Source organism: Hyperolius riggenbachi, chromosome 2 (assembly GCF_040937935.1).
Source record: "Hyperolius riggenbachi isolate aHypRig1 chromosome 2, aHypRig1.pri, whole genome shotgun sequence".
Classification (NCBI taxonomy): Eukaryota; Metazoa; Chordata; class Amphibia; order Anura; family Hyperoliidae; genus Hyperolius; species Hyperolius riggenbachi.
The window spans coordinates 129,123,297-129,137,925 of record NC_090647.1 but is presented as its reverse complement, the minus strand read 5'-3'; the positions used below and the strand labels follow the sequence as shown (position 1 = coordinate 129,137,925).

At 43.3% G+C, this 14,629-nt stretch overlaps 1 protein-coding gene across 1 annotated transcript in view; it reads right to left on the bottom strand.

The window, feature by feature from the left end:
• Nucleotides 1–8,296: 8,296 nt before the first annotated feature.
• The window catches only part of CTDSP2 (CTD small phosphatase 2), a 66,743-nt gene continuing 60,410 nt past the window's right edge, over nucleotides 8,297–14,629 (bottom strand). The window contains exon 8 of the mRNA XM_068267404.1: nucleotides 8,297–13,189. Within this exon, the coding sequence (XP_068123505.1) occupies nucleotides 13,064–13,189 (126 nt within the window). The 3' untranslated portion in view covers nucleotides 8,297–13,063. The remainder of the gene's footprint in view (nucleotides 13,190–14,629) is intronic.

Here is a 14,629-nt window from a genome sequence, read left to right as displayed (position 1 = left end):
TATGTAGATGTAAGGCTCGGTTCGCACTGGCACAGATGAAAAACAGATAGGTGTAAAAACTGATCCATGGAACGGACCAGTTTTGAAAAGGCATCAGTTTCTCATCGGTGACCCTCCATTCCGTTAGCACGTGGTCAATGCGACGGATGTGTCGATCCGGAAAAACTGCTGCAGACTCAAACTTGCAGTCCATTTGGTGGAACGAGCCGTGCGATCCATTTTAACCTCCACTAAACGCCCCATTTTTAAAGGGAACCTGAAGAGAGACGAATATGGAGGCTGCCATATTTATTTCCTTTTAAACAATACCAGTTACCTGGCAGACCTGGTGATCTATTTGGCTGCAGTTGTGTCTGAATCACACTAGAAACAAGCATGCAGCTTATCTCATCAGATTTGACAGAAATGCCAGAAACACCTAATCTGCTGCATGCTTGTTCAGAGGACAGAGAATCAGCAGGACAGTCAGGCAATTGTTATTGCTTAAAAGGAAATAAATATGGAAGCCTCCATATACCTCCCGTTACAGGTTCTCTTTAAAGCCAATGTGAACTGGGCCTCAGTGGAAAAGCGTGGAGGCTGCAAATTGGGAGGGGTACCTAAAAAGGGAGATCTTCTGCCCAAAGGAGCTGTACATAAAAGAGAGGGACTTCTGTACATGTACGTTATGGAAGCGTGGGTTGTACATGGAATGGGAGAGGGGCTAGTACACATGGAAGGAAAGACACAAGAAAGCTGTCCTGCTGGGGGCAGAAAACATAAAAGGCATTTTATAACAGGATCCCATATTCTCTTTCAACGGCAATTGTCACTCCAATTTTCTATGAAACTTACTAGATGCCATGGCAACAGAATATGCCTTGATGTTACAGATACCAAGAAATCTTCTGTTTGTCATAAATCTGCATAAAGCAAAGTAAATGTTATTGCACTGCTTTAGACCCCTACAGCTTGCAAGAACACATTTACTCCACGGGGAGGAAGGATCTTATACATCCTTATGGGTGCTATCTATGCGTGCGCAGCAGTTGCAGTAATAATTCACCGCTGAGTAGCGGCAGTAGCGGCAGTAGTATTATGCTAAGCAGCTTTTGAAAACATATGCCAAACACCAGAGAGCGGACAGCAGAAATCACACAGTGTAGTGTAGTTTGTCAAAATGCATAGTGATAGTTTAATAAGCATTGTGTGTTTTCTTAGGGAACGCGGTGATACACTTATACACGAGGTGACGTGATGAGATGTGTATGTACTAAAATCCAAGCATACAAATACTATGTTGTGCTCTTTTTCTCTATTTAAAGAATACTCGAAGTGACATGTGACATGATGAGATAGACATGGGTATGTACAGTGGCAAGTACACTAATAACTATGCTATGTTCCTTTTTTTTCTTTCTCTGCCTGAAAGAGTTAAACATCAGGTATGTAAGTGGCTGACTCAGTCCTGACTCAGACAGGAAGTGACTACAATGTGAGCCTCACTGATAAGAAATTCTAACTATAAACCACTTTCCTGGCAGAAAATGGCTTCTGAGAGCAGGAAAAAGATAAAAAGGATCAATAGTTCATAGCTATTAGCTCTGACATACTGCAATGAATGCATCATTGAGCAAAAACAAAACAGTTAAAACTTAATAAGTAGATTTAAACATAAATAAAAAATGAGAAAGAGAAGAACCGAGAACCCAATATGGTGTAGTATGTAAAGGCAAATGGATAATTGGAACGAGTATAAATTGAATACTCACAAACCAGGGTTACCTCCAGGCAACCACTGTATAGGCAGGTGAGGAGATTAGCCTGTCCCCACTCAGGATTGAGAAGTCGCTCTCTGTAGACTTAAAGACAAGAAGGGGTATCCCCCTCCACCAAGGGTGGATATAAACGTGTTATATTTGAGAACAGAGGCGCCAAAAGAATAAAAAACAGTATTTAAAAAAAGTTTAAAAATTATTGCTTAGGAGGCAGTGGTGGACTTACCTCCCATAAGCAGACACAACAAACTGTGTATTCACAAAAGGGATATTTATTGGTATACTCCAAAAGTGGATCGCAACGCGTTTCGCAGGTCAAGCCTGCTTCATCAGGCATATACAGGAAGGAGCACACAACAGCAGTATGTCTGGGTAGCACCTGGCACCGCAAAAATAAAAAAAACTGGAATATCTTAAAAGTCATTTTTAGGTGAAGAAAGATAGATACAATGATTTATTTCATTAGTTTATTTTCGCTTTGGGTGTACGTTAAGGGCCTGTATCCACTACAAGCAGATTGGATGTAGAAAAACTGACTCCATCTCCAATGAATGCCTATGGGCCATTTTCCACTGAGAAAAGTTAAAAATCAAATATACAAGTAACAGGACTGGGTCAGGACTGGGTTGGACTATAGCGTAACACTCACTGATAAGGAATTACAACCATAAAACACTTTCCTGGCAGAAAATGGCTTGGGAGAGCAGAAAAGAGATAAAGGATCAATAGCTCATAGATTTTAGCTATGGCATACTGCAATTAGGGCTGCTCAAATCCGGAACCGGGAGATGCCGGATAGTTGCTATCCGGATATCTCCCAGTAAACCCCGCACAGGTTTACTGGGAGATATCTGGATAGCAATCTTACCTGTTTGACGTCTTCTTCGTCCATCCCTCGGCGCCTCCCACGATGCGCTCCATGCACGTCACGTGATTACAAACACTTCCTTCCTTCAACCCGGAAGAAGGAAGTGTTTGTAATCACGTGACCGCCGCTTGGACCGCATCGTGGGAGGCGCCGAGGGACGGACCGAAGAAGACGTCAGACAGGTAAGATTGACCCCCCCCTCCCCCTGCACAGGTTTACTGGGAGATATCCGGATAGAACTATCCGGATGTCTCCCTGTTCCGGATTTGAGCAGCCCTGACTGCAATGCATGTGTCATTGAGCAGAGACAAAACGAAACAGAAAAAAAAAAAAAAAAGCTTAAAAATTAATACTGTGGGATATATTAAAAAAAAGCCATTTTTAGGAGGATAGATACAATTATTTATCTCCGTTTAATCTCACCTCATTTTTTTCTTTAAAGGACAACTGAGAGGGATATGGAGGCTGACAGTTATTTCCTTGTAAACAATACCAGTTGACTCCTGCTGATCCCCTGTCTCTAATACGTTTAACCATAGACCCTGAACAAATATGCAGATCAGATATTTGACAAAAATCTGACAATATTGGCTGCATGCTTGTTTCAGGTGTTTGATTCAGACACTTCTGCAGCCAGAGATCATCAGCAGATATGCCATGCAACCGCTATTGTTTAAAAGGAAATAAATATGGCAGCCTCCGCATACCTCTTGCTTCAGGTTCCCTTTAACCTCCTTGCCGGTTATCCCGAGCTCAGCTCGGGGTAACCTGCGCAGGAGGATTTCTCAGGCCCCGCTGGGCCGATTTGCATAATTTTTTTTTCCCTACACGCAGCTAGCACTTTGCTAGCTGCGTGTAGTACGCGATCGCCGCCGCTCGCCGCTACCCGCCGCGCCGCCCCCCCCCGCCCCAGACCCCTGCGCAGCCTGGCCAATCAGTGCCAGGCAGCGCTAAGGGGCGGATCGGGGTTCCCTCTGACGTCACGACGTCTATGACGTCGGTGACGTCATCCCGCCCGGTCGCCATGGCGGCCGGGGAAGCCCTGCAGGAAATCCCGTTCTCAACAGGATTCCCTGCATACTCTGATCGCCGAAGGCGATCGGAGTGGGTGGGGAGATGCCGCCGCTTAGCGGCTATCATGTAGCGAGCCCTGGGCTCGCTACATGATTTAAAAAAAAAAAAAAATTTTTAAAATGTGCGGCGCTGCCTCCTTGCCGGATTTTTTAGACCGGCAAGGAGGTTAAAGCAGGGGTCCCCAACCACCGGGCCGCGACCCACTGCCGGTCCGTTGGCAGTCTCCTACCGGGCCGCGGCGTGTCTGGCCTCTCGCCCCTCCCCCCGCGGCCACCTCTCCTGTTACCTTATGAGCGGCGGACGCTTTCTTCCTTATAGTCCCCCAGGCGCCGCTCTCCTCTTATCGGCAGCATCTTACAGCAGCGCGTATTGCGACTGCTGTAAGGAAGGGAGGGAAGCGCATCAGCGGCTTCCTGTAGCGGCGATATGCATCGCCGTTACCATGGGAACCGCTGACACGCTTCCTTCCCTCCTTACAGCAGTCGCAATACGCGCTGCTGTAAGATGCTGCCGATAAGAGGAGAGCGGCGCCTGGGGGACTATAAGGAAGGAAGCGGCCGCCGCTCAAAAGGTAACAGGCGCGCGGCCGTTTGGGGAGAGGGGCACTACCTACACACCCACCCATACTAGGGCGCTACACTGGGCACTCACCTAGCTATACTGGGGCGCCATACTGGGGAACTATACTAGCCATACTGGGGCGCTATACTGGGGCAAAATACTAGCTATACTGGGGCACTATACTGGCTGTACTGGGCACTGTACTAGCTATACTGGGGCACTATACTGGCTGTACTGGGCACTGTACTAGCTATACTGGGGCACTATACTGGCTGTACTGGGGCACTATACTCGCTGTACTGGGCACTATACTAGCTATACTGGGGCACTATACTGGCTGTACTGGGCACTATACTAGCTATACTGGGCCACCATACTGGCTGTACTGGGCACTATACTAACTATACTGGGCACTATACTAGCTATACTGGGGCACTATACTGGCTACACGGGGCACTATACTGGCTATACTGGGGCACTATACTGGCTATACTGGGGCAACTATACTAGCCATACTGGGGCAACTAAACTCTCTATCTCCCCATACTGGGGCAACAACCCCCCCCCCCACCCCCCCCAACCCACTGCATATGACACTGTCCACTAGGTCGCGCATCGCCGAGGACCCCTCTCCCCCCCCCCCCCCCCCCCGGTCCCCAGAGAAAATTTGGTCAGAAAGCGTTCCCCGAGCCGGAAAAGGTTGGGGACCCCTGCTTTAAAGGGGTTCTTTCGCGAATGAGGAAAAAAAATAAAAAGTGGTTTATGCATAAACTATTAAACATCCTTCTAAAATAGTGTAAAAAGTTTTTTTTTAAATGAATGGTTTCATCAATACAGCATGTAATGTAAATAGTGACGGATGACGGACTGGGAGGCTAATCCATTTAAGGGTGTTTTTTTTTACTTTCATTTCACAACCATAACTGCTGCCTACGTAGTTTCGAGTAGTATAACCCACTTCTAACAGGAATTGCTGTTATAGCTATAACAGCTGAGCTCCTCATTATGTGTTTACATTGTTGCCAGGCAACCACACAGACCCCTGGCAGGGAGTTGTTTGTGCAAAGAGTCATAAGCTGCTGGGAGAATGATCCAGAATCAGTCCCATCTACACCATATGATTCTTTGTTAGATTAGATTCAATATGAATCGATTCATTGATTCAATCTGACATGTCTGATTCATGATTTGATTCAATTTAAATCGAATCATGAATCGGACATGTCAGATTGAATCAAATCATATTGAATCGAATCTGACAAAGAATCATATGGTGTAGATGGGACTGATTCTGGCTCATTCTCCCAGCAGCTTATGACTCCTTGCACAAACACTCCCTGGGGTCTGTGTGGTTGCCTGGCAACAATGTAAACACATATTGAGCAGCTCAGCAGAGCTCAGCTGTTATAGCTATAACGGCAATTACGATTCCTGGTAGAAGTGGGTTATACCACTGAAAACTAGGTAGGCAGCAGTTATGGATGTGAAATAAAAGTAAAAAAATAAAAACAAAACACCCTTTACAAATGGATTAGCCTCCCAGTCCGTCAATATTTACATTACATGTTGTATTGATGGAACCATTCATTAAAAAAAAAAAAAAAAAATTTTTTACACTATTTTAGAAGGATGTTTAATAGTTTATGCATAAACCACTTTTTATTTTTTTCCTCATTCGCGAAAGAACTCCTTTAAAGTGAATGCAGTCTAACAACTGGTCACTCACACTTCTGTAGAAGCCTGTGAACTGGAAAATCAAACAAAGACGGGAGCGCGATCGAGAGACGCGCCCGGCCAGTTGCCGAAAACGAAACTGGCTGGCTGCGGGGGACCGGAAGGTCAGTTTGTCCCGGAGTGGGCACAGGACGTCTACAGGGGGCCGGTGGAAGCCCCAAGTAAGCGAAACTTATTTTTAACTCAGTTAAGGCTCACTTTAAATGTGTGCTTTACCTGATGTGCATCATCTTTTAGGCTGGGTTCACACTTGAGTTAATCACATGCGGTTTCCCCACATGCAGCATCGCACCAGATGTGGTAATAAATGGGCTTGTTCACATCTAATGCAGTTTGCGCATGCAGGGAAAGGTGTTTACTGCTTGCAGCACACCATGTACGATTCCAACTTTCCATAGTCAGCTGTGGTTGACACGTGTTACAACACGCATTGCAAACAAAGCATCATCTGTGGAAAACCACTGGTTTCCAAGGATGGAAGTGTAAACCATCCCTCGTTTTTGGTTTTCCTGTCTATAGGCTTCTACAGAAGTATGGCCATCTCTGTTAGACTGCAATCGCTCACACAATTGACCCCACATGACAATATGCAAAGCCGCTCCCTTCTCCGACCCACTGCATTGGCACAGAGGCCAAGTGGAAGTGGGGAGCCTAGTGGTACCAGCCTTTTCCCCGCAAGACTACACGATGTCTTCAGAACAAAGATAGTTGTCTGCTGAGGCACACAGGACGACACTAAGAATCTGTTCACACAAGGAAGAAACAATAGAAACAATGCTGCACTCAGAAGCATTTCAGAGTAGTGTGATGTAGGTGTAAATGCATAATATGACCAGGTTCAGGAACTACTTGTGAAATGAGTGTAGCAAAAAGTGTTAGGAAAGAACTGAGAACTAGAACACCACTCATGAAAAAACACTTGCTGTGACCAGAAAGAGAAAATGGTATGTCCGCTCACACAGGAGATAGAGAGGTCCCTGCGGGCCACGCTGCGCTCAACACGCTCTCCCTAGCGCAGGACAATATCTACATTTAAAACTGACCCCAAGCTTCCCATTACCCATATCTACCATTACGATATTCAAGAACCATGTGACCACGCCTTGTTTTATACATTTTTTTTGTGTAGATGTTTGAATAAACTTATTGTTCACTTTGACATTGTCATTTGGGCACTGGTTTGCAGGTGGACCCTTATGGTAGGGAAGTCTGTCTCCTTTTTGTACAATATTGCTAGGTAGGTTGCGGATCTATTTCCCCACTTATTCATATCCTCCACATTTGGCGTGTTATAAAGAATTAATATGGATATTTTTTTGTATGCTCAAACCCGTTTGATTAAATCATAAAGGCTCTCCCTTCTGTGCACACATTCTATCCATAGGTACTACATACCTCTCTCTTGCCTCCTCCAGGGTTCTCTTTCGGGACACCTCAGTGGCCATGCATGCACAATGATGTCTTCACATGTGGACCACAGAGGGCCATGTATGCACAATGATGTCCTCACACATGGACCACAGAGTGCCATGCATGTACAATGTCATCACACGAGGACCACAAGGGAACAACCCTGGGTTACCAGACTGTCTGATGCTTCCACCTTGATGTACAGAGGATAGGCGAGTCTTGAGGGAAAGGGGTTAGCCTGGAACATGTGATGTGAAGGAGGCAAGGAAGAGAGGACCAGGCACTTCCATAGCAGTAATGACAAGGGGGTGGAGCCAAGTAAATATATTTAGCATGCAAGTATGCATTTTTTTAATGAAAATATCTGCACTCTCCAGTATTAGTTTCCTGCTAAAATGTTCAATTCAGGTTCTCCATTTTTCTCCTGCTCATGAAAATTCTGTCCTTTAACTTGTGAACCTGCAGTTCTGCTTCAAGGTGAACCCAGTGACACTCCGCTGTGCACCTCCATTAGTAAATTAGCTGTCATGTATGGTATACTTTATTACCTAGTTTAGTGCCATAATGCAGGCCTGTGAATATAAATTCCTTTCCCTAGAATGACTACTGACATATTATTACTGTCACACACGGCACATCATCCAACAATAGCTTCTTGCCTTATGCAGTGCGTGTATGAATTCCGCAATGAATGCAACTAGTGTGTCAGCCAATAGCAGCTTTCATGTGACAATTATTTCAGCCGTGTGACAGGCAACGCAGCATGAGTGAAAGTGGAAATGTGACAGCGGCTGGGTGAGTGCACTCCCTACTGAAGACCTGTCACCGCTTTACTTCAAAGTCAGCATCATCCCCACAATGGCACAATAACAGAATACACAGAAATCTAAAATAGGGCATAAAAATAGATTTTATTACATGCTCTTTTAGAGGGTTTACATAGTTTGATGATCAGTCCATCCAGTCCGGAAAAAAACCATAAATACAGCAATGTGCTGAAAGTCCATCCATCATCTGATTGTTCTAAAAAGAATAAAAGCTAATACTTGCACAGACCCTCTCTGAAGGTCAGATCCCAAGCACGCATCCTGACACCACACAAAGCCACACACACACACAGGAATGTACACGTCTGCCTGTCACATGTGCAAGAGTGACATCTCTGATGTGTTCAAGAGATGGCCGGCATATAGTGATGGTCAGACCATTCTTGGTGAGATTCCCCTGAGGTCCACTTGGTATTCTGTAACAGTCCTATGCAAAATTGTTGAGGCAGCAAAAATAAAAGGGCAAGCGATCACAGATACCCTCTGTGGTGGTAAATAAAAGGTTTAAAGTGTACCCGAGGTGAAGTAAAAAAATAATTACCCTAAGGAGAAGGAAGCCTCTCGATCCGGTAGGCTTCCCACATCATCCTTCGATTCCCCATAGACGAGCGCAAACCCCCCAAAGGAGTCTAAAAAGCTCTTGTTGGATTCCATATTTGCAACCATGCTCCTCTTCAAGCACAAGCAAGGCGGTACTGCGCCAGCATGCATAAAGTGGAGCATGGTCGCAATATGCAGGATGGTCCCTGGCAACAGTAGGAGGATCCAGAGGCTTCCCTGTCCTTAGGTATTTCACCCTTCACCCAATATTCACCTCAGGCTCTTATTAAAGAGGTCTGTCACTAGGCATGGTCAATAACAAGCAAATAATCCTGACGTGCGTGCAAATTTAATGCAGATTGTATGCAGTTTGGAACTAGACCAATCAAAATTGTGTGGCCTGATTCCAAGCCACAAACAATTAGCATTGACTATACATGCAAGCTGGGATTATCATCTCATTGACCATCTTTATCTGCATCTATAGGTTTTATACATCAAATCTATGCTTTTTAAATGTGGTTTAAGGTAGCCAAAAGGCACTGCATGGTCATACTTCCTATCCTCTCAAGGAGTTTTCCAGACCAATTTGATAAATGATCACTGACTTTTACACATTTCCATATATATATATAAAAAAAAGAGAGAGTGTCCTTAATGGAATCACCTTTTCTCCTAAGTTTCCTCCAAGTTGAATGACACACTGATCATTCCTTCATACTCACAACAAACTCACTAGCTTACTAACCACCCTTACCAGCCTGGCTCGGCCTATGCATATATAAAACGGTTTTGTAATGGAGATAGATATATATATATATATATACACATATATACACTTACAAAACAGTTTTAGTACGCTTTAGTACTTATTTATTACTTAGCATGATATGATTGCATGTATTTCTCTTGAAAACCTAATATAAAATAAAATAATTCTGAGTATTTTCTTGCTTTTTAGAAGCTTAAAAGGCATTTTATTGATAAGGTGTAAAAATATGACTCAAGAGAAAATGTAGGAGAAAAAGTGAATTGAATAAGGGATTGAGAGACTGTTAGTCTTGTCTGTGGGCTTGACCCCACCATCCCATATTCCCATTAACAGGTATCGACTTCTCCAACCTAGGCACCTACTGAAGAAATCCAGCACTGTAAAAGAGAACAATTTGACTCCTCTCAAACATGTTATGGGGGGGGGGGGGGGGGGGGGGGTCTGCTCCCAGTACTTTATACAATTTTATAAAATCAAAACTCTCCATATTTGACCAGAGTTGGATAAAATCTGGTCTTGGAGAGATATTTAGAAGTTATGTACAGAAAAGTTTATATCCTATGTGGTGTTTATTTCATGCAGCTAAAAAATACCTCAGTGATAAAATATCAACTTTTATCTGGAAAACCACTTGAAATACACCAGTTCTGGACATCGCTAACCCTGCTTTATTAAATACTGACTAAAAGCTGATTTTCCATTTCAAAGAATTATAAAAGCCATGTGGAAATTGTTTCACCTGGATGTGTGCATGGATTCTATAGGTCGTCCACATGAGCTCCTTTGCAGAGTTGCCTGTACTGGTACAGAATGTTCATATGAGCTCCTCTGGGGAGTGGTCTGTACTGGCACAGATATGCGGTCAGAGGAAACCTGTAAGAAGCCTTCCGTCTCCTGTGCTGTAGTAAGGCACTGCCCTTGTAGTGTATATGCTAGCCATTGGCTTAAGCTAGCAAGCACCATGTTCCACAATTTTAAAAATACAAAAAAATTCAGCAATGACCTCAACGTAAAGCTATCAAGACTCTCATAGGAGTCAAGTGGACAATTTTTTTTCTTTGTCTCGAGTCAAACAAAAAACAAAAATATCAATAATCTCAAAAAGGCTGAACATTATAAATCCCTTTGGTTTCGATATTTTTGGACTGAGTAATATAATTTTTTGGGACTAGAAAGTTAATTGAAATAGAATGATCTTGTTGCAAAGGGTGCAAGAAGATAACCAGTGATTAAACAAAACTTTTACCTCCATAAATACTATCAACAACATGACTGTTCATTCCTATATACGTCATCACCTTACAGTAAGCTGTATAGCTTTCGAGCTGGGAGACCTACCCTTTACAACACTGACCCATTTGCAAACCCCGGTGTTATAAGATTGTAACGGAAATAACATGGTCATCTCTGCTGGTTGTTCTGAGATCATAACCAGTGGCTGGATAGTGTAGTGGTTAAGGGCTCTGCCTCTGACATAGGAGACCCGGGTTCAAACCTCAGCTCTTCCTAATTTCATAGTAATAGAATTACTATTCAGTAAGGAGTTCTTAGGCGAGATTCCCTAACACTGCTACTGCCCACTGAGTGCGCTCTAGTGGATGCCTCACAAGCACTGAGCTGCAAGAGAAAAGCGCTATACAAATACTGGAATTATTATTATTAATGTTAGGAAGACATCCCTGTGTTTACAAAGGATAACACATGAGGGTAGCTGTTGTACCAAATGGCTGTTCATCCCATAGGGAAAGTTGATGAAATTCCAGAGTGCCACCACATTAACATTAAAACTGTACCATCCGTGAGGATGCCAGAAAAGCAGCAACTGGGCTGGCTGAACCAAGAGTGCGGGAAGCACAGCATTCAATATGGGTTGTTTAATCGTCAATAGGAGAACACTTGATGAGTAGAGAAAACTTGTAGGCAGTAATATCCATATCAACAGTTATAACAACATGATCTTGGCTGGCTGAGACACGCCTCTTGATCTCAAACTGAATAGTAAAGTGACTAATTAAAAGGTCCAGGCATCGTCACATGGGTGCCTCGGGGCCATGCAAAGACCAAATCAGAGGAAGTCACTGTTTGTATATTAACTTTGAAAGGCTGCCTGGAGCACTGTGCAGCATAAATAGTGATCATTAAGGTACATCATAATCATATGGTGACCGCTGTCATATGGGATTGTTGCCCAATATATATTTTACTGCTTACAGGTTTATTCTAAAATGTGTGTGTTTTTTCTCTTCCAGTTACTCAATGCAATTAGTTGGTCCATTTCATGCACTTACAATAAATGTATTCAGCATCAGTATATGACAGGGGACCCCATGTAAAGTAAGCAGCTGGCGCCTACTAAAGAATGCTAAATGATATGGAGCTCTCCCAAACAGTATATCAAGGACAGCACAGCAGTCTTTGTGCTGCCTTCAGCTAGAATTTTTTTTGTCCGCTGTGTTATTACAATTAAAGAGGTCTATGTAGAAAGGTGAAGAAGAAGAAAAAAAAAAAAAAAACAGCTTCCAGAAAAAATATAGTCTATAATCTCCACGTGTTACAGATATTATACAGCAAGTCCTTGTTAAAGTTGTGTCTTGGTGATGTCACCAAACTCCCAGTGAGCTGTCCAATAAGTGATGGTCATGTCATGTGATCAGTTAGGTCAGGTGATAGATATGCAAGTCATGATAAGATTTGCTAGTCATGATCACGTGTTAAAGTGGGATGTGACCACAGCAAATCAGAGCTTTGCAAATCTATCAGCTGATCAAACAAATGACATGCTTCTCCATGAGTTCTCCTAGACATGACCACCACCACTGGCTGAATATTTATCACAATTGCTTCAGTCTACAGAATGGCTCTCTCCATCACATAACCTGATACACTTCCAACTCATTAAGTGCTATCAGTATGGAAAACCTGTATAAAGAAACTGGTGTTCCACCTACCTGGCATCAGAGTAAATAGGATGAGAAAGAACTCACCTCAATCTGCCTTCTAACACTGGTGTGCCAATATCACACAGTCTCCCACTTTCCCTTTAGGTCCCTAAATCCCTGTATGTATCAAGTTATTTAAAGTACCGGTGTGTGTGTGTGCATGTGTGTCTCTACTAAATTCCCACTTCGTTCCGTAGTTTGAAAAATTAAAATTAGAAGATATGAAGACTAAACAGTAGTAGAGAACTAGAAAACCTAGGTACATGGTACCATTATTATTAAAAAAGGACACTTTCTCCTACTAGTGCACCAAAGTAATGGCATTTTATAGATCCCTGCATTCACCACCTATGTGCCACTGGCAACACAGGCCATAAGGAGTGTGAACTGTAGCCAGTTTGCTTGGAAAGGGCATGGGAATTTCCGTAGCCTTCCCCATCATCCATCTCCATTTGTGTTCCTCATCCTCTGAGGCCAAAGGCACTGCGAGTGTGAGAACTTTAAACAGAAAAAAATAATAAAAAGAATATTACAAAGATATAAAAATGTCCCCTGAAAAAAATCAAGGCAGAGGAGGAAACTCAAGGGGCCCTCAGCTGGCCAAGACTTGTGTAAATGTCCTCAGAGTTGCTTAGCTCCTCAAAGATTGGGATGAGGCTTAGAAGCTCTGTGTCCCCCATGTCATCAAACCAAGATTGCACAGGCACCTGAAAAACAAAACAAACCAAATGGCATGAGAAGAATGAAACCAAAATCTGTTAGAAAATAACACTCAAATAGTTTATTTTGACCATACATTTCTTGCTAGATTCTCCAATCTAGGAGGAGTGAGGGTGCCACAAAAAACTTAAAGGGTACCTCTGACTTTAGAAAATGCAAAAGTTAGATACTCAACTTAAAGGAAGATTATCGATTCACATATTTTTTTCAATTGACACTGGAATTGTTTGGGAAGTGCTGCTAAGTACTGGTGTATACATTTTAGTAGCAACTTCTTTGTTTACTGTTATCAATATACATTCAAACTTTACTGACGCCAAAACTGACCGCTGACTGAGCAATGAGGAGAGGGGAAATTCCCCTCACACTTGATCAGTTAACTCTATGTGTGACAGAGAAGAGAGCTCCAACAGCTGCAGCTCCTGTGTCCTGTGTTTCTGACTGACCTGTCTGAAGCGAGCAGAGGAAATGTAACTAATTGTCACAGCTTTTTCATACTGTTTTTGCTTTCAGAGTTTGATATGTTTGATATTTGCTTTCTGTAGTCTGATATGCAACTCTGGCTGTGCATTGAAGCAGACACCCCTTCTGCAATTGATTTGTCCCAATATAGCTAAATCCTACCCTCAATAAATTACAGCTTTTGCCTCTGATATTTAACATGAAAAGTAGGAAAATGTTTACACAGCTACTTAGACATTATTTGCACACTGTCATTTTAGAACACTTGGGTATCGATAGTATTCCTTTAAGCCTGCGTTATACAGCTGCGCCTCTTAGAGGCACAGCTGTATAACACGGACTTTGGTGTGAGGAAAGGACTTCTGTTTGACCTCTCTTGGCAGCACGCAGAAAACTAGAATTTGGTGACATTGAGGTGGTGAGCGCTGTATCATTTTTTAAGATACTCAACTTAGTAGAGGGAAGCCTCTGGGTAATACAGAGGCTTTCCCTGCCACCCTCGCCTCTACTGATCCAGCACTGGACCCCCCAAAGCTCCACAAGTAGCTTCATGTTAGTGCAAGCCAGCCTGCACAGTGTATTCTATTTCGTTCACAGATGGGAGATCGCTCGCAAACTTCCAGATGGTCCCGGAGTCAAGCGGTGGCTTCAAGGAGGATGTAAGAAGCCTCTGGTGGATTCACAGGCATCCCTCTATTGAGCTAGGTATCTGAATTTTCTCCTTTCTGAAAGTCATAGGCTTGCTTTAAGGGAGGTTAGCAGTGGCGTAATTACATAACCATGGGCCCCACTGCAAAACTGGCCAGATCTCTCACCTGCGGCCTGCTCGACAATGGTGGTTAAAACGGCTTCAATTCCTGGTGGTGGTGTACATTAAATGCATCAACATTTATAAAGCTGAAGAAAACTTTTTAATCAATGCATGGCACAGCTCTCGACATCTGGTATTGTGAATGGTTTCCTAG